Here is a 19,332-nt window from a genome sequence, read left to right on the forward strand (position 1 = left end):
AATATTATAATTTCTCGAATATGTTTCAATTATAAATATACAATCAATTTGTTTTATAAACTACTTGCTATGTACACTCTTCTTTCCTACTCAAAAGTTGAAACCGACGTTTTAAATTTTACAAATCTAGAACGTTCTATTTTCCGTTTGTTCCGTAAAACATAACCTAAACTTGCTTGCTATATACACAATTATTTCTGGATTATCCCTATCCTAATGTTTCAATTAGATTTCTCATTTACACAGTAAATAATTACTTCTGAACAATGTTCTCCCACTATTGTCACGCATCTAGACCGTCGAGAACACATTGTAGTCAATATTAAGCATATTCCTAACCTAGAATTTCTATATCACAGCGTTTAAAATGTGTATGCTTTATTTGTGTTTGCTATTCCGATCCCGTTTGTTAAAGCTGGCTGTCACGCACCCCTTGTCAGCTTCAAATCCTCGTAATAATCGACGACGTTGGCCCCCGTCCACCGGATGACGCCGCCGACGACATCCCCCGGAGACTCCGGTGTATCCGCACCGGCATGTATCCGCTGGTGCCATTGGATGCACCACTCCGGTGGCTACTGCTGTATGCCTGATTGTAGAGGTACTTTTTCGATCCGGAACTCGGATGGGTACTACCGCTGCTGGCGGTAGTTGTGCTTCGATACGGGCTACCACTGCCTGCCGAGGGGTGATTCACCTTGAGCAGCGGAACGGATTTCAGCGATCCGTTGGCCGAATTTGCTCCGCTGACCTTTTTGCTCAGATCACTGGTGTGCTTGGTCCACAGCCAGATGCCTGTGGTCGATCCTCCGACTAGGGTGAGGATCAGCTTCAGGAGCGTTGGCAGAATGGAGAATTTTCTGGGAGTTGGGCAGTTGGTGCCGGAGGTGCACGGTTCGATGGGGTTTTCGATGCGTTCGAAGAAGGTACAGATGATGGCCGAGAGTGCGGGGATGAGGTAGATGATGGCGAAGAGCAGAACTCTGGTGAATACTTTGGAGAGGGTTTCGCTCTGGTTCCAAGTGGATTTGAGGCGTTTCAGAGCGACCAGAGCCAGGAAGATCAGGGTGGCTCCTGCGAGCAGTAGGATCAGAGCAGGGATTTCGGTGAATCCTTTGGCGGTGCAGAAGTTGGTGAGTTCAAACTTTTGGATGTTGCCACGGAGCAGGGCACTGATGGGCGAGGCGAATGGAACGACCCACGCCATCACGTGGAACAGACCGGATTTTTTCTCCAGGGCTTCGCAGGACCATTGTTTGGCGGTGCTGAGGTACCAGCAAACGCCGAAGATCAGCCACCATGTAGTGGCGCTGATGAGCAGGTAGTTTTTGATGATGTAGTACGCCAGACATTGGGAGGTTATGTTGCATTCCTGACGGAATTCTAGCAAATCGATTAGTTCCTTGCGTGGGTTGTGCAGGATGGTCCGTTCAAGGTAGCAGAGACCCATCAGGTTGTAGCAGAGCGTCATGAACAGCAGTGGCCGGTCGGGGTACTCGAACTTGGTGGCCTTGGTCCAGAAGGTGACCAGGGACATGAGCGTGAAGATGAAGCACCCTGCCGACAGCATCAGGGTCCAGAACTCGATGGTCTCCTTCTGGCGGGCATTGTACATGGCATCGATGGAGGAACCGCACTTCGGAACGCATTGGTCGTATTCGAGGCTGTAGTTGGTGGGGCAGGTGACCGGCGGAGAGTGGTGATGGTTGGTTGGGGGCCGGGTGGCACCCGGTTCCATAATGGAGTTGGGATGCATCGCTGGATGCTGCGGGAGGTTGAAAATGGACCAGGGCTTGAGGGGGACGGCGGCAGTGACGGTTGGGTTGCTGAGGTTCTTCTCAACGCTTCCGGAGGCTTCCGGAGGGACCTGGAATGGAGAGAGAGAGAAAAGATGAAGATGTTAGTTAAAGAGTCACTATGGTGATGGTAGGGAACGCTTTAGCGTTGTTACCAATGGGCATATAGTTTTTGCAAGTGGTACGTAAATTGAACTCTGATACTGTCAAAAGGAAGTTGAATTAGTTTTAAAATGTGCTTAAAAGTGAAAATACTAAATCGTAAAAGTGTATTTCTAGGTAAGTTGACAAACTGTTCACGGTTTCAGTCCCGCTTAGTTACAGATCTTCTAGTTGGCTAACGGTTGGGTTGATTATAAAGTAATAATTCAACATGAAAAAAAACCCAGGAAATATTTAGTTCAACGCTTGAACCAGCGTTCCAGTACCTCCATCCGTGCTTCCATCAATGTCTTCTGACACGCAAGATCCCCGAAGTCACGGTGCCTTGCCATCTGCCGGCAAGAAAAACTTCTGTTTTATCTCACAAAAATAATTATGATTTTTGTGGAGTAATTAATTTCGGATTTTCCTCTTCCCACTTCCCACACTCTCCTTGAACCTGTCCGCGGCGTGTCCGATTTTAATATTCACCTTACCACCACCACCATCATCATTCCGGGGGCGCACTTTTACCTTTAAGACAAACGTCTATAGGGGCACATATCGGCGGTGGCGGCGGCGGCTGCTGCTGAGCCGGTAATTATCATTTGGCTTGGCCACGGCTTCGATTCAAGAAATGAGTGAAAGAGACTTTGTAAATCAGCAGTCGTGGTGTGGCCGAACAAAAGGTCCAAAGAAGAGAGAGAGAGAAACGCGATCGGCTTGTGCACCTCACCGCGGATCGATATAAGATAAACTGTAATATAAAATTGCTTTATCAAAAAAGAGCTTTTAAGAGGTTTCGTCGGGTTTGGGTCTTTCTTCTTCACTCGAAAATCTGCGTGAGTTGGGGGAGGAGAAGGAAGAGGACGGGCTAGCGTTTCCTTCCATCTTTCACGCGCGGGCATTAATTTGAGCGCCAGTCGGGCATTAAGCTGCTGCGCTCCTATCGGGTCCAAGCAACCTCCGCTTCGTACGTCCCCGCCCTGCCTGGCAGTAGTAGGCGAGGGGGAAATATTTTTGATAACTATTTTTTAAAGTGATACAGACCTCTAATTAGAAGCGCGATCGATACTCAGGCTGCTTTAAAGCAGATCAACCTACTACGCTTCCCTCGCAGGGGAGCAGTCTGCCGAGCGCCGAGGAAGCGCTCTGTACGAAACAGAAATTAAGTAAAAATCTCGGATGCGAATATTCCGAATTACAGTTTTTAGCGCGGGGCTTAATTATAACGCACGGTCAGCGAAAGAGAGCTGGTGCGATGGATCGATTGGACGATCTAGCCGAAATATCCGCTGGCGATGTTTGGTGGGCTCCGCGCTCTATTACCCATTAGGATTTCTAATATCTTCGGGCGAAGAATTCTAGAGCCAAGAGCTCGAGGCTAGAACCTTTCGGTTGGTTTCCAGGAAACCGGATTAAGCGATCTTGTCCAAATACCAGCGAACCTGCTGGGGCTATGTTATTAAGAGTTGTGGGATGCCGAGCGGTTGAAAGGTGCGTGCCGGAAAGTTGCTCGTTCGTTAGATGCGGTGTACAATCACATAGCGTTTGATGTATTTAGGTAGTTATGGGGGAAATTGTAATTGATTCCGAAAATTCACAATTTGTTTAGCTGCGGTTCGGGAATGGTGCCGCTGTAACTAAATCAGTTGACAAAGTAGTCGGTTTGACACCATGGAACCACGGCCTACATATACCAGGCTAGCTACTCCACTCCTGTCATGTTTTGTGTGACATCAGAATCGGTGAAATAAACAAACAATGAGTCAATATACATCAATTTTCAAACTTTTCTAATGAAAATTATACATCTGCGGTAGATAAAGTTCATGATAACCACATTAAATCCAATGGAAAATGCAACAACAATGAAATCGCCGGTTTAAAAAGAAAACGCATTATTACATCTTGCTCTCGAATGTGGCATCCTTGGTGATGATTTTCTCAGCCACAGCAAATACCTGCCGAAGAAATGGCATCTCCAGGCTTCCGGAAATCGAGCGGCTGACCGGACGTGATAACTGGCCCACGTGGAAGTTTGCGGTGCAGACATACTTGGAGCTGGAGGATCATTTTGCTTCTCGACCCCGTTAACGATGTACACGTGAAGGAAGCGAAATCGGCGAAGGAAGTTTGGGCCAAACTGGAAAGTGCATTCGACGACACAGGCCTAACGCGACGGGTCGGATTGCTCCACAAGTTGGTAAAAACTGAGCTGTCTGCTTGCTCATCAATGGACGATTACGTCAACCGAATTGTGACAACTGCTCATCAACTGAACGGGATAAATTTCCCGATCTCCGATGGATAGGAACGTTGCTGCTGGCTGGTCTCCCCGACGAATATCGCCCGATGATCATGGCTCTGGAGAACTCGGGAATGCCGATTACCGGGGACGCAATAAAAACAAAGCTGCTGCAGGAGGTAAAATGTTCGCCTGAAAATGCGGCACTGGCTGCTAGTCGACGGACGGGAGCAGCTGGACGCAGCGGGAAATACAAGCAGCAGAACGAACCGAAGAGTGATCCCCCCCCCCCAAAGGACCAAAATGCCGAAAGTGCCACAAGTTTGGACACATTGCTCGTGATTGCAGGAGTGCCAAAAAGGAGGATGCTTTCTGCGCGGTGCCGTCAACCTTTTCATCCACGAAGGCATCGGAGTGGTTCATCGATTCAGGTGCAAGTTTCTGGAAAATTTGCAGCCAGCGACCGGGTCCGTTGTCACTGCTAATGGAAACGGGATGAATGTAACGGCAAGTGGCTCGGCCACGTTGAAGCCGGCTTGTCAGGAGAACAATATTCCGGTTCACGATGTCCAACTGATCCCGGATCTTTCGGTGAATCTTCTCTCCGTGAACCAGATTGTCAGCAAGGGATATACGGTTGTGTTTACCAACGCTGGATGTAAAATTGTGAACAGTGACGGGAAAACAGTGGCCATAGGCAGGCACGAAAACGGATTGTTTCCGCTTGAGCTGCAGCAGGACACAAATAATGCTTTGGCTTGCGTGCCAGCAACCAGTGTGACGGTTTGGCACCAACGACTGGGACATTTGAACCTAAAGAGCGTTCGAAAGCTAGCCAACGGATTGGTAGATGGAATCACAATCAACAGCACAGACGCGGGAGGCTGCAAGGTATGTTCAATGGGTAAACATTGTCGGCATCCCTTTAGCAAGAATGGTTCGCGTGCAGCAAAAATGCTCGATGTGGTGCACACCGACATTTGCGGGCCCATGGAGGTAAAGTCTCTTGGAGGAAGCAGACATTACATCGTCTTCGTGGATGATAAGTCTCGGAAGATGTGGACGTACTTCCTCAAAATGAAATCGGGACCAGAAGTTTTGAGAACTTTCCAAGAATTCCACGTAATGGTTGAGCGCCAATCCGAGCGGAAGATCAAGGTTCTTCGCAGCGACAACGGCATTCAGCAACAAAAGACTACAGCATACACTCCGGAACAGAATGGTATGGCGGAGCGTGCAAACCGTTTAATAGTTGAACGTGCTCGATGCCTACTGTTCTAATCAGGACTGGCGAAGACGTTCTGGGCTGCGGCCGTACATACTTCCGTCTACCTGCAGAACCGATCCCCAACTCAAGGTCACAACTCTACTCCTGAGCAAGTCTGATCCGGGAAGAAACCCAATTTGTCACATCTTCGGATTTTCGGTACCAAGGCAATGGTACAAATACCCAAAAAACGGCGACGCAAGCTCGACGCCAAGTCTCGGGAATGCATTTTTGTTGGGTACGACGACTACACGAAAGGATATCGGCTCTACGATCCGCAGTCGTGTAAAGTGTTCACCAGCTGCGAAGTCTGCTTCATCCACGAAGGTGAACCAAGCGCACCGGATGAAAAGCAACGTCAGATCTTGGTCCCGCTAGACTTCAAGTTCGTTTCTTCATCGCCAGCTGCAAGAGGTTCGGACAACCGCCTCGTCGAGGAAACCGAGGACGATGACGCTGAGGACGAGTTCTTCACGGATTACGAAAATGGAAGCGAAGAAGAGTTCAACGGCTTTGACCTTTCGCAAGAAACCGTGATTGACGTGACTCCCGTGCTCCCACCGCGCAAAACTTCAAATCCACCTCAGTCACAGGTGTTGAGGCGTAGCGGTCGGGAGCACAAAATCCCAGGCAAGTATAATGACTTTCAAGTAACGTACAAAGGTCTGCCGCATTCTCAACCTTTACAGGAGGCTAATACGAACGCGGACAACTTGGATACACCAGTGCAGCTCACACCCCAAGGCCTGTTCGGTGGTATCGCAACCGCAGTCGACATGGCCTTAGCTGAGGGACCACTACCAAATGGCGATCCGGATACGTACCAAGAGGCAATGTCGCGGGAAGACGCAGCACTCTGAAAGCAAGCGATGCGTGAGGAGTATGATGCGCTCTGAGCAAACGACACCTGGACCTTGACCGAACTGCCTGCTGGTCGGAAGCCGATCAAATGCAAATGGGTCTTTAAGACCAAGCACGACGCAAACGGCAACGTGGACAGACACAAAGTGCGCCTAGTCGTAAAAAGCTTCTCGCAGCTATAGGGCTATGATGAGACCTACTCACACGTGGTTCGTTATAGCTCCCTGCGGTACCTTTTCGCCTTGTCCGCCCGGCATGGACTGGCTATCGAGCAAATGGACGCTAAAACGGCGTTTCTCCAGGGAGAATTAAATGAGGAGATTTGCATGGAACAGCCACCGTGTTTCCAAAACTCCCATCAGTCAAGACTGGTTTGCCGTTTGAATAAAGCTCTATACGGACTCAAAACGCTAAACTCGATGCTCCGTCAAAGTACGATCCGTGTCTCTACTATCGCATCGAAGGCAACCGGATGATATTTATTGCAATCTACGTAGACGAGGTGATTATCTTTTCCAACGGTAAAGCGTGGACTGCCGAGATCAAGATGAAGCTGGGTGACACGTTTCGCATGAAGGACCTAGGATCAGCAAGTTCGTGTCTCGGAATACGGATTACTCGTGACAACGATGCCGTAGCTCTGGATCAGGAGGCATACATTGAGGCGATGCTGTCCCGATTCAACATGCAACATGCGAAGGCAGTATCGACTCCGATGAACTCAAGCTTGAAGCTGACCAAAGAGATGGCAGACTACGGATGAAGCTGCAAAAATGAAAGAAGTGCCGTACCAGGAGGCTGTAGGCAGTTTGATGTATCCAGCGCAATGCACCAGACCTGGTGTACTCTTCGCCGTTAACGAGTCGCTTCAACACGAATCCAGGAGTCAAGCATTGGGAAGCGGTTAAACACCTGTTTCGGTACTTACGAGGTACGTCGAAGCTCAAGCTGCAGTACACCAAGGGTTGTAGTACTGACCTGATTGGTTACTCCGATGCCGATTGACTCCTATAAAAAGGCACCGAAACAAGCTGGTTGCCATGAACCTGTGTTGCTGAGATCCAACATCTCCCCATTTTAAGTCATCCAATAGGATTGGAACTTGCAGAAAGTTGAATCAATCGTCTCTCTCTCTCAGGAACGGGATCCACAACAGGAGGTGTAACATCTTCAGCTTCCTCGGAATAGAAGGATTCATCAGATTCAGCAGGATTTTCGTTCACATCGGGTATCTCTGGTTGGTCAGCATTCATACCGTGTCTTGGAAGTTCAATACATGAGAGTACAAATCCGTCGAAGAGCACAGAAAGAAGTGATGGATCTTGAGATACGACGTCTTCAGATATCCGTAGCTTCAACGGATAATGCGTTGGCGTTCTTACAGGTACACATTGTAGTTGACTTTTCCGATTCTCTCTATAATCGTGGCCTTCTCCCAAATCCTCGAATTATTTCGATGTACTTTAGCGTAAACTGTTTCACCTGGTGTAAACTGACTGCTCCATGCTTCTTATAGTAAGCTTCATTTTGTTTTTCTATTTTGCCGAGGGATTCTGAAACAGTATCGGATGGAGATTCCAACATTGAGAAAACAGTGCGAATAGGCCTTTGAAACATCATTTCGGCAGGGGAACGTCCATCCAAATCGTATAGTACGATAGACTTGAAGGAAAACTTGCAATGCTTCTTCCAAGGTGTCTCCTCCCGCACGAATTTTCCGCAAACTTCTCTTAAGGGTATCCACAAAACGTTCAGCCAGTCCATTCGATTGAGGATGTAAAGGAGCTGTTCGAATGTGGTTGATGCCAAGATGTTCGCAAAATGTCCGAAATTCATAACGTGTAAACAGGGTGCCTTCCATTCATTTTGACTAAAAAAATGTTTTAGAAAATTATGGAATAATAAGATATTATGGTGGTATTTTGTATGCGTAAGGAACAAGAAAAGATTTTAAAGTTTGTGTTTGACACATAAAACCTGCAAATTTAGCTTTGACAGAGCCACAATGAGCGATTTTCTGATCGCCTCTTCGCGAAGAGTGAAGAGCGAAGAATGGGTGAGAAAAATAACAAAATCGCTTATTGCCATTCTCATGCAGCATCATTGGCTGGTATTATGTGTCAAACACAAACTCCACAATCTTTTCTTGTTGCTTATACAAACAAAATATTATAATAATATCTTATTATTCCATAATTTCATAAAAACATTTTTATAGCCAAAATGAATGGAAGGAACCCTGCGTGTAAATTGAGTTCCGTTATCGGATACGATGGTTTCAGGAACGCCAAAGATTGAAAACATCTGGCCGTTTCGTATACGGATCGACCACCACCAGAAAATACATACAATTGACAGGACCTGCATAATCTATGTGGATGCATGACCAAGGTTTTGCTGGAACGGGCATGATTCGAGCCGGAGTTTTTTTGGATTGAAGTTGGATTCCTTGGCCATCCTTCACATATGTAGCTGTAACGTATCGATTGACTTGGTAGTTTCTTGAAAAGCAGCAAACGATATAGGTACTTTGTTTACAGCGTCTGTCAGAATACTTGTCATGTCTTCTTCAAGGGTAACTGCAGCTACTACATATTCCTCTTCTGGATGCGTCCGCTGCAACAATCATCGGCATTTTCGGGTCGTAATGCGTCACCAGGAGTATGGAACTCCGGGAAGTTCCAGTCAGTTTAGTCTATTTTGGCTTGATCCATCCCAATTGGGGCTAATTTATTAATTTAGATCACTTCTGAAGAATATAGGATTATTTAAATCAAGCTTGAGGCAGTGAATTTGTCATCTCTTGCCTTTCGGGCGACTGAAAGAGACGACCAATGCACATTGGTGAGACGTTTGTCAGAATCAAACCCGAGCAACTGTCAAATATGAACAATCGTCGCCTAGCTCGCATTTCTAGTTCCAATCGACAACAAGCCATAAGCAACGATGGTTTGTTGATGTTTGGAACCAAATTCACATATCCGGAGTGATTTGAGATTTGGGCGTAATTGCATTTGTAAACAAACACGTCAATCGCCGATTTCTCGCAAATAAAAGCTCGATCTCGAAAACTAATAACACTATCAGGTAGATGAACTGAACCAAATCAGTTTGTTTACCAGATTGATCTGTTATTCACGAGAATTCGGCGATTGACGTGTTTGTTTACAAAAGCAATTACGCCCAAATCTCAAATCACTCCGAATATGGAAAATCAATGGGTGTAAACATATGAGGAACAGTGAATTTGTCGTCTCTTTCGTTCTAGGCTGTTTAGATGGTTTGTTTGACGTCAAACTCCTTCAGCCATTTAAACAGCCTAGAACGAAAGAGACGATAAATTCACTGTTCCTCGCATGTTTACATCTCATTGATGGGTGATCAGTAGGCTGATTTGACAGCACATCTCGCCCCTGCTGACTACAGCCACTCAAAGCCCCCGATTCTCGTACCCTTCCCCAGATGCTCACCTGCATGCAGAGTCCGTGGTTTTCCGGCTGCGGTAACGTCCGACAGTCCAGGTACGCCGGCCACAGTTTGCTGAAGATGGCATCGCTGAAGCAGTCCTTGCGAACCTGTTCGCACAGCGACCGGCACGGTTGTACCGGCCGGGGTGCATTGGCCGAGCAGAGCGGGAACAGCGACGAGCAGAACAGGAACAGGGCCTGCTTCGAGCAACCCGAATCGATCACCGGCCGCAGGGAAGTAATCTGAAACGGAAGAAAGAGAAAAGAGACACAATGTAAAACTAATGTGACTGACTGACGGCAGGGGGCGACAGCTGTGGCATCGCCCAAATTGCTATCTTTCCCCGAGATTCGATTTCAAATGCATATCGGATCGGACCGGAGGAGCCATTAGCCTCCCTCTGACCAGTGTGATCAGGTATAAATCATTCCTCCCCCTTTTTGTCCGACCCGTTCTCTGAGTTTCTCTTCGTGGCCATGCAGCATGTGAGCGAGCTTCTGGCTGGAGCTGCATTCATTCGTTCAGCAGACTCTCGGAGCTTCTAAAGTGTCAGGGAAACCATAAATGAAATGGTTCAGTGAGTGCTCCCGGAAGGCACCTCAAGGTGAGGGGCTGGAGCTGAAGCGAACCGAAGAAGGCGATGAAGAAGAAGTAGCTGGAGCGGAAAAGATCTGAACAAAGATGAAAGAGACCGCCGCGGCCGTCCGGACGATGGGGCTATAACACTTTTAACTTTTGCCTCGGACTGAACAAAATGCAACGGTGCGGAGTTCCATGGGAGAGATACAGAGAGAAGTTGATGTGTACATGCCTCCTGCCTGCCTATATCATATAATAATAATAACATTATTATAATGCACCATCCAGCGCGTTTCGAGGCGTTCCGTTGCGGATATTACCATCCACGGTCGGTTGAAATCGGCCGGACCGGTAATATACATGTCTGCGCTTGGAGACCCCTCGTGGACATTGTCATTTGTGAACCTAAAAGCATTGGAAAGCGATTAGACCCCCGCCCTGTTGAACGTCACAAGAATCGATCGTCCGCAGGCGATCGTGCGTGAAATAATGCCACCTTTTCTCCTCGGCGGCGGCGGCGGTGGTGGTGGAACCTTTCCGAAACCGGAGCAATTTAATTAATTGCAACCGGAGCCCTAATTGTCCCCGCGCTCACTCGTGCGCGCGCGCCATCTACACTTTGACAGAGTGTGTGCACTAGGGATGACAGGTGTCAGTGGTGACTTTTCGCTCGCAGTCGCAGCGCTTAATAATGACACATTTCCTCCGTCGGCAATTATCCCTTGGACTTGAATTTCGCTAGAATCGGAAATGCCTTTCTTTTTCGATTGACGATCCCAATGGGGGGTAATTATTTTCCAGAAAATTTTCTCATGATCGTTGCCGAAAAACCGAAACGAATCGAGAGGCAGGAGAGAGAGAGAGAGACCGGGAGAAATTCCTGGAATGCCACCTCGCTCGATAAAAATCCACCCAGTCAGCAAAAGATGATGGAATGATGGAACAAAAACGAACCGACCGGGTCTGGGTCCAAGTCCCAGTCAAATTCTTAGCCGTCATTAGCTCTGCAATTTGCGGCACGCCTAACACACCCTTGGCTCTCGGCCCGATCTTCTTGTTCCGCCGCTGGCGAAGGAAGAAGAACCGAAAACGAGTAATATCATGCGGCATCCATTCGCGTTGTCCGCGCTTCTGTAGAGGTCGAAAGCAGGGCCATCAAAGCGAGATCACGATCATATGCGCGTCGCCTCCTTCCGGAGGTTGACGAGGAGGAGGAAGGGGGGATGGGTGGTGGCAGAACTGATATAATGACGATGACGACCACGAGGATTGACCGCGATATTAAAAGCTAATTTGCCCTACAAAAGAGCGCCCCCCCCCCTCCCCTCGGACCGGCCTTGTATCGGATCATCGAATGCCTCTGTACAGAGTCTTAAATGCAAGCGAATCGAACTCAGAGGAACCAACTCGTATAACTATGATAAACAATAGATTGCTGTCAGTTCGACAGTGGCTTTTCGTGAGCGTTCATAGTTGCGTAAACGTAAACAATTACTTCACCCTTACATTTCCAGTGAATCAAAATACCGTGCACCCCCGTTTATCTGAACGGGAATTGGAACTTCTAGTAATCCTACGACCATCCGAAAGCGAGTTTCTGGTAGCTCTATTTGCTGTTTTGCTTTGCTTCTGCGTTTCGTTTCACTTTGCTCAGAGTTGATAATAGAAGAGTTACGCAGAGTGAAGCTTGCAACACTGATGTCGATCAATGGAAATTTTGGCAACCTTTTTTTTGTTAACACCTTGGATGACTTCACCTGGATTTTGAAATTTTCCTCTGGTATCTTGATTTGTGCAAACAATACTTCCCATGCAACAGAGTCAGTTTGTCTATTATGTTCGATAGGTAGACTGTTTGACAGTTCGATAGGTAGATTTTGGTTTCAGTCTGCGTAACTCTTCTATTATCGACTCTGATTTTAATCTATTCCATGTGCTAGATGACATTTCTTGATAGAGCTGGAATTAGGGCGTAATAGCTTTTGTAAACAATTACTTCTCTTGATGATTTCTCGAAACTCAAGGCACTCCCACGCAAACTAACATAACCAACGGGAAGGGGAAGTCTTCCCCTACCAGATGGTGACGTTGATTTGAGTGAGCGGGCCTTGGCTTTCTAGAGATCATCGAGAGAAGTCATTGTTTACAAAAGCTGTTACACCCTAATTCCAGATTTGAGTAATTTTTAGTTTGCACGGCGTGCAGATTAGCGGAGTTCAAACTAAAAAGTGTTCAGATTAAGAACGGCCATATTACCGGGGGTTCACGGTAAATCCATGAATGTCGTCAGATTTATCGAATAGGGGAACTCTTATTCTACACGATGAGTTTGATGCTTTACGTTCGGCTTTACTTGGAAGAGTTACCTTTGAGCATTTTGTTCTCTGCGTTTGTGACATCGGACCTCTTAAAGCTCACTGCCAAGTTAATATTGTTAATTGATTACCAAGTGCTGTCAGTTTAGGTGTCATAGTCACACAGCATTGCACCATTTTCCTATATTCTAACAGTGATTCGAAAAAATAATGCACAGAGACTTGAACATCTTTCATAATTTATCGTTTTTAAACCGAATATGTAAGTATATGTAAGGCAGGTTCTGTCAAGATGAAAACCCCCGAACGCAAAAAATACTGTTTTCCGTCCTGAAATCGTTATTTAAATTCATTTTTTTTTGTTTACATTTGGTACCTAGGAAAGTGGCGCTAGGCTTTCAGTAGTTGTATGAGATCAAAACTAACTTCCCTACCGGTCACCCGTTACGCTGCCAACCTAAAAATACTTCACCCTGAATGTTGCTCGACAGTATACCAATAAAAAAAAACTGACAGCATCGCCCGAAAAACGCCCTTCAATCGCAAATCTAGGCCACAAAAGAGCCAATCATTGCACCAGCACGGTTGCAACATGCGACCTGCCACCGTCAGCGATCGATTGATCGATCGCTTGAGAGGCGAACTTTGCCTCCACTATCGATTCGTGCTTCCTCGAATCAGACGGCCGCATGAACAGAAAAATAATAACCTTCTGGTCGCACTAGGCCACCGAAACCGAACAACAACAACAACAACAACAGCAGCCAGCGAGCGTATCAATGTCTGAAGATCGCCTATGATTATTGCCTTTTCCATCCATATCCATCGATCTGTGAGCTGTGATCGACGGTCGGCTACGATCATCATGCTTGCGACGACGACGACGACGACGACGACGAAGATGATGATGATGGCCGATGATAATGAATAATGGCGATGATATCCATTAATTTGCTATTATATTTTTATAGTTTCTTCCTCTCTCGCTCAAGCCATTCTCTGATGCCCCCATCGACCATCTAATAGCTTCGATCGTGTCCGACGATCACATTAGTGACTGTTCTCACCGAGGTTCTCGCTCCGGAATAGTATTGCTTCGTCGACTGTGGCTTCCCACCTGTACCTGCTAGGGGGATTTGCTCAGTGGACTACATTTCGAAGAAGCGAAGCCAAAAAAAAAATCACGGAGAGACTCCCGAAAAAACTAAGCGAAAGTCTCCACACTAACGAAGCCCCCGGAGAGCAGAGGCAAAGCACAAAAATGAAACTTGCCCGGCCAGGCCAAAGTCAAAAAACACCCGGACCCGTCCGCCGAGCTCCGATGCTAGCTGGCTGGCTGGCTGGCGTGGAGAGTATAATAATAATCAAAAGGAATTAGTCGTAATTATGCACGAACGGGCTTGATTACATACATCATACCCGGAGCGCACCGGAGAGCGCAGCGCAGCTTTTCGGGGCGCTTCGAAGGTGTCTGACTGCGGCTGCAAAACAGCCGGATCACGACATGCGTTTCGCCTCCTCCTCATCCTCCCGGCCGTGACTGGTTGTATTTTCTTCGTCCATCGATCTACTCACTCCTCAAACACACTCACATACCCAGTACCGGGTCGGGAAGGTATTGTATGGGAACCGGTCATCAGCCACCATCAAGAAGAGAAGACCCGGGATCCCTTCGAGGTAACAACAAAAGTGACGGCCGGCCAGTAGTGGCAGCAGCGGCAGCAGCATGACGTGTGAGATAAAGGTGTTTTTACACAGCACAGAACGGGCTCGATCGCGATCGCGATCCCGAGGGCCCCCAAAAGTGAACAGAAAACACCATCGATGTCGGAAAATAATTGGTCGTTTACATTACCGATTCGACACGGAAGGGAAGGTAGAAGGGCTGGAGGGACTTTTCCTATGGTACAACCTCTCTGGGACGAAAAGTGCCACATCACGTGCTCACTCCCCGGTGGAAGATTTTGCATTTCTGTTGCAGTACCAACGATTTTCTTATCTTCAGAGTTCGCTCGGTTCGTACGGGAATTAATTAGAAGTGTATGCATGCATGGATGGATGGCTGAGAAGGAACGAAATGCGCAAAGCGTAAGCCCCGAAAACAAAAGCTTCCGCCGACGACGGAGCCGAGGTGTAGCAATAATTGACCTTAATGGAGTTTCCGAAAGACATCGATCATCTTGGGCACTGCCAGCATCGATCGGTACCATCATTATGCATCATCACCATCACCATCATCGACGATGATGGGCGCGCTTTGTTTTGCTGTTGTGTACTCTGCAGAGGGATTAAATTAAAGAAATCAATTTTGCTATCGGTTTATGGTGCTATGATTTATTTTCACACATGGGGGCAATGGATTAGAAGCGTGGCTGATTTCTGCAACCGATGTCGCTGCGTAATCCCATTTTCAAGTCCAAAGTTTGTTATCCTCACTTTCGCTCCAGCCAGCCAAATGTTGGTTTGTTGTTGTTATTCTCACTTTCGGACCATCAATACTTGTGCGCATGATGCCCCCCTCCTGTTAGTCAAGATCGATGTACGTTATACAAAGTCTGCCACAATTTGTATAAGTGACATGTGTTCCAGACCTTGTACGATTTAAAGCCCTACAGTAAAAGTATGGACGTCTGTCAAAAGTTGTTCCAATCGAACCGTCAAAATGCACCGCTTTGCTCGATTGGAACAGCTTTTTTTCAGTTTTGTGGTGACAGTCGTCCATACTTTTACTGTAGGGCTTTAGTACGATTGACATCGAGACAAGTTAGCACGACAGTGTGTTTCCAGCGCCCTTAAGGGCGACCCTGCCTAACAGGGTTGCGGCAAACCGGTAAAGCCGACGTCCAAGGGTACCGCTGTAACCAAATCAGTTGACAAGTAGCCGAGTTTTCACCAGCTATGGGGATTGTTGAAAAAAGCTAGTAGTTTCGAAACATCGGTGCAAACGTAAACAAAGACTTGTTCGCTTATTTCTTGTAACTTAAAACCTCCCACGAAGCTCAGCAGTATCATTGAATAGGAGAAACTTCAACACGGTGCTGTTGATTTGCATGGTTTAGTTTTGATTCCCGAGAAGTGACCAAAATAATCTTTTATTTGAACAGTTCAATCCAGGGTACGTACGCGATAGTTCCGGGAAATCATGCCACAATGTTTGATTACCCTCTCAATGATAAAATATGTTTCGTTTTCAGAATGTAACGCAACGATAATGCAATCTACCGTGGGACAGCAATGTAAAGTAACATATGTAACATAGGTCCTGGGAAAAAATCAAAAGCATGCCATTTGAAATCAAACAATTTAATTTTTAAAATTTTCTTCAGGGTATTTTATTCTATTTATAAACTGTTGAAAAATGCATTTACAGTACACTCAATGGACCATTATCTTCGATTTTTAGCAGTGTGCAGCGAAATTGTTGAATCAGGGTTTGGACGGTATCTTTGACGATTTCTTTTAAATTTTGCTTGATTCGATCAACCAATTGTTGCTCAATTTGAGCTTCCCATCCGTTGTCGTACACCGTAGCCTTGAGTACACCCGATTGGACGAGCCTGAGGCACGTTTGATGGATTGTCCTTTTTCGGTACAAATGGTATTTTTGCTCAGTTCCAAAATGATGCATTTTCCATTCGCAAAAGGTTCGCGACGAAGTGCACGGCAACATTTTGGTATTTTTCGAGTTGTTGCTGTGTACATTTTAGAGCACGATGACGTTTCCGATAGATTACGTTGTATTTTTTAATCCGATGGATTGTCATATTTGAAACATGAAATTTTCGTGCTAATTTGCGTGTTGATTGACCAAATTTGTTTTCAGCACTTGACAACATTTTTTGGTTGTTCTGGCACTCAATTTTGTTGGGCGACCGCATTTCTTTTTATTTTCCGTTTCTTTGCCATCACGACAATCCTTCAAAACACGATAAATAGTTGATTTTGATATTGGCTCGTCTTTGAACACGCTTAGAATGGATCATTTTAGATGGCTGAGTTTTGAACCCACCACAGTTTTCATTTGGCGCTACTGTATACGGACGAACCAATGTAAAATACTGTGGTAGCCACAGTACGGTGCTGTCAAAACCTCAGCATCTTCAATGATCCATTTCACTTGTACTGAGCCGTCCAAAAAGGTTGGCGACTTGTGCACATAAATCCAGCTTGTACGACATTTTAAATGGAAACTACTGCGCAATTTGAGTTTGACAGTTCAGTAGTAGTATAGATAAGCGTGACAAGTGCATTGGTTGACATATGTGTGTTTGTTCATGCCGTCAAATAAACACCTGAAAGTATTCCCAGGACTTATGTTACATATGTTAAGCGCCAAAATCAAAATTGTTCAGGAGAAGCTTTTTTCTGTTCAGGCATTGTAAATAGGTAAATTTGCACCGCAGTTTGGTTTTTAATCGATATTTATAGCCCTAATTGACTTCCTCATGCAAGAAGATGTCAGGTAAAATCGAATTCATTTTTTTTTAAATTGGACATAATCAAAGACAACATATCAAGAAGACTGGCAACTCTTCCATCTTCTCATACGCCCGGTATGAGACAGGCAAAATCGCGTCATCTGCCGCTCAAAGGTGAATGCTCCGAACGAATTGGATAGCAAAGATTCCATCCTCAGAATGAAGGTTTGTGTATTTGCTCATTTTTCTATGCGCTGCTTACATCTTCGCTCGAGCGCAGCGCTACTGTGTATGTCGCTTGAATTCAGGCAAAGTTGCCAGTCTTCTTGATATGTTGTCTTCGACATAATCCAAAGTGTTTTATTGTAACAGATGGCTCTATTTCAGTGTAGTGATATCTAGATATCGGGCCAACAGCAAATTTATACATAGATAAATACAGAGGCATCGCGTTCCTCAGTTGTTTACCTGTGCACCAAATTTTGTTCGTTATAGTTTACCACCACATATTAGTTTTTGTTTTATTCCTGCGCTTCGGTCAGAGAGCGTATAGGGCGTCGTTGTGCCAATTTGGTCGTGGCACATTTCGAGTATGAGAGAGTAATTGCAGTTAGATCAAAAGTGCCTGAGAAAAATGCAAGTACTTTCGCAGATTACCCGAAGTTTCGATAGTGAAGGTATGATCACAGAAAAGCAGACATAACACTCTTAAAACGTTCTTCAAAATCGTTTTTAACGGTCAATTTACATGTTTCTTAGTTGGTAGTACTGCAATTTGTGGTGCACATAATCAATTCCCTAGCGTTTGACGTTTACACACTACAACCATCTGTTGAGTGTATTGCCCATCAAAGTATATACGACAGATGGCGGTAGGGTTTACAATTATAAATTTTCAATTTGTTGTGTCTGCTTGTCTGTGAAATAACATTGAGGTAACGTTAGGTTAAATTCAAAACATTAAGAAATATTACGCAACACTTTCAGAAATACTTCACTTCGCAACCGATGAACCATTCTGACGGCCATATGAGTACCCAAGTAACCATATAGTCACAATATAGCTTGTATATTCTTACTTTGCTTGACTATGGTTAGTTGGGGAATCTGATGAAACTGTCACTTCTTGAAACTGATCCCTTTCGTATTTCTTTCATTCTCCTTTCGCAAACGGAGCGCTCGATGGACCAGTGACTTTGGACGTGAGCCTCGTCCCAGATCACAAAGGCAATTCAATAACATATGGTGGACATCAAACCGACCAAAAAAGGCGGAATCATATTAGAACCAACCAACCAAGGACGGTCTACGGAAGGAAATTGCCGGTGAAGCACGGAATGAAGTACGAAGCGTTAGAGAAAAAGTCCAAGGGATTCCAAAAGAAGCAAATAACGACGGCGGAAGAGCAGAATATGGTGAGAGCTTTCCATTTATTAAAAAAAAAAAAAAATATCAAAATTACACTAAATACATGCCAGGGTTGAAAAGAATATTTTCGAACCTGGAAGTGTGTATGTATCACCAATATCCATTTGATAACGGTGATGCATACATGCGGGGCTTATTGTGAGTGAAAGTAACCTCGGAATGGGCGTGACTCTCCAGACATTCTGAAATGGGTTGCTGGATCTGCAATAGAGCTATCACCTTCTAACTCCCGGACTAAAGCTGTCTACAATGACCATAAATGCGACATTGTAGAGAGAGTTCTTCCATAATAACACTGCCGGCCAGTGGGGGTTAGAGGGAATACACACACACACACATATTAGTTTTTGTTTTACTTTTTAATGCTCCATAAATTCGAGGGACATATTCTCAATTACTATATCACTACCTAACCAAACATTTAAAGGGCCCATTATCTTGTGTAAACAAAACTAGTATGGCCCTTTTCGCGCTAACCGAAGTAGGAGGAATTGCAAAACTTAACACTATCAGAATGAACCAGGGGAAGGTCATAAGTTTTGGCAGGCGCACCGGCGCAACAATCGGTAATTGAGAGATTTACAACTGACAAAAGAGTGAGAGCGAGCTTTTGCGCTCTCTTTCTCCATTACTCTCTTTGTCTGCAATCAGAATATCCAAGTGCACAGTGAGAAATGCACACTTTAGGAACCCATACATCACAAATGTTCTTCTAATTTATACTCACACATTCAAACCTTTCGTCAAGTATGATACACGTCCAAAGCGTACCAGACTGCTGATTCCGTGTTGCTCCCGTTTGACGCGTGAC

General features: G+C 45.7%; 1 protein-coding gene across 1 annotated transcript in view; it reads right to left on the reverse strand.

The window, feature by feature from the left end:
• Positions 1 to 314: 314 nt before the first annotated feature.
• LOC135706228 (frizzled-3-like) overlaps positions 315 to 19,332 on the reverse strand; it is a 55,694-nt gene continuing 36,676 nt past the window's right edge. Inside the window, exons 2-3 of the mRNA XM_065227794.1 lie at positions 9,784 to 10,023; positions 315 to 1,867 (exon numbers count right to left, since the gene is read on the reverse strand). Coding sequence (XP_065083866.1) covers positions 443 to 1,867; positions 9,784 to 10,023 — 1,665 coding nt within the window. The 3' untranslated portion in view covers positions 315 to 442. The remainder of the gene's footprint in view (positions 1,868 to 9,783; positions 10,024 to 19,332) is intronic.

The sequence above is a fragment of the Ochlerotatus camptorhynchus genome, unplaced genomic scaffold (assembly GCF_037179485.1).
Source record: "Ochlerotatus camptorhynchus isolate MF236.1 unplaced genomic scaffold, CSIRO-AGI_Acam_v1.1 ptg000276l, whole genome shotgun sequence".
In the NCBI taxonomy this organism is placed as follows: Eukaryota; Metazoa; Arthropoda; class Insecta; order Diptera; family Culicidae; genus Ochlerotatus; species Ochlerotatus camptorhynchus.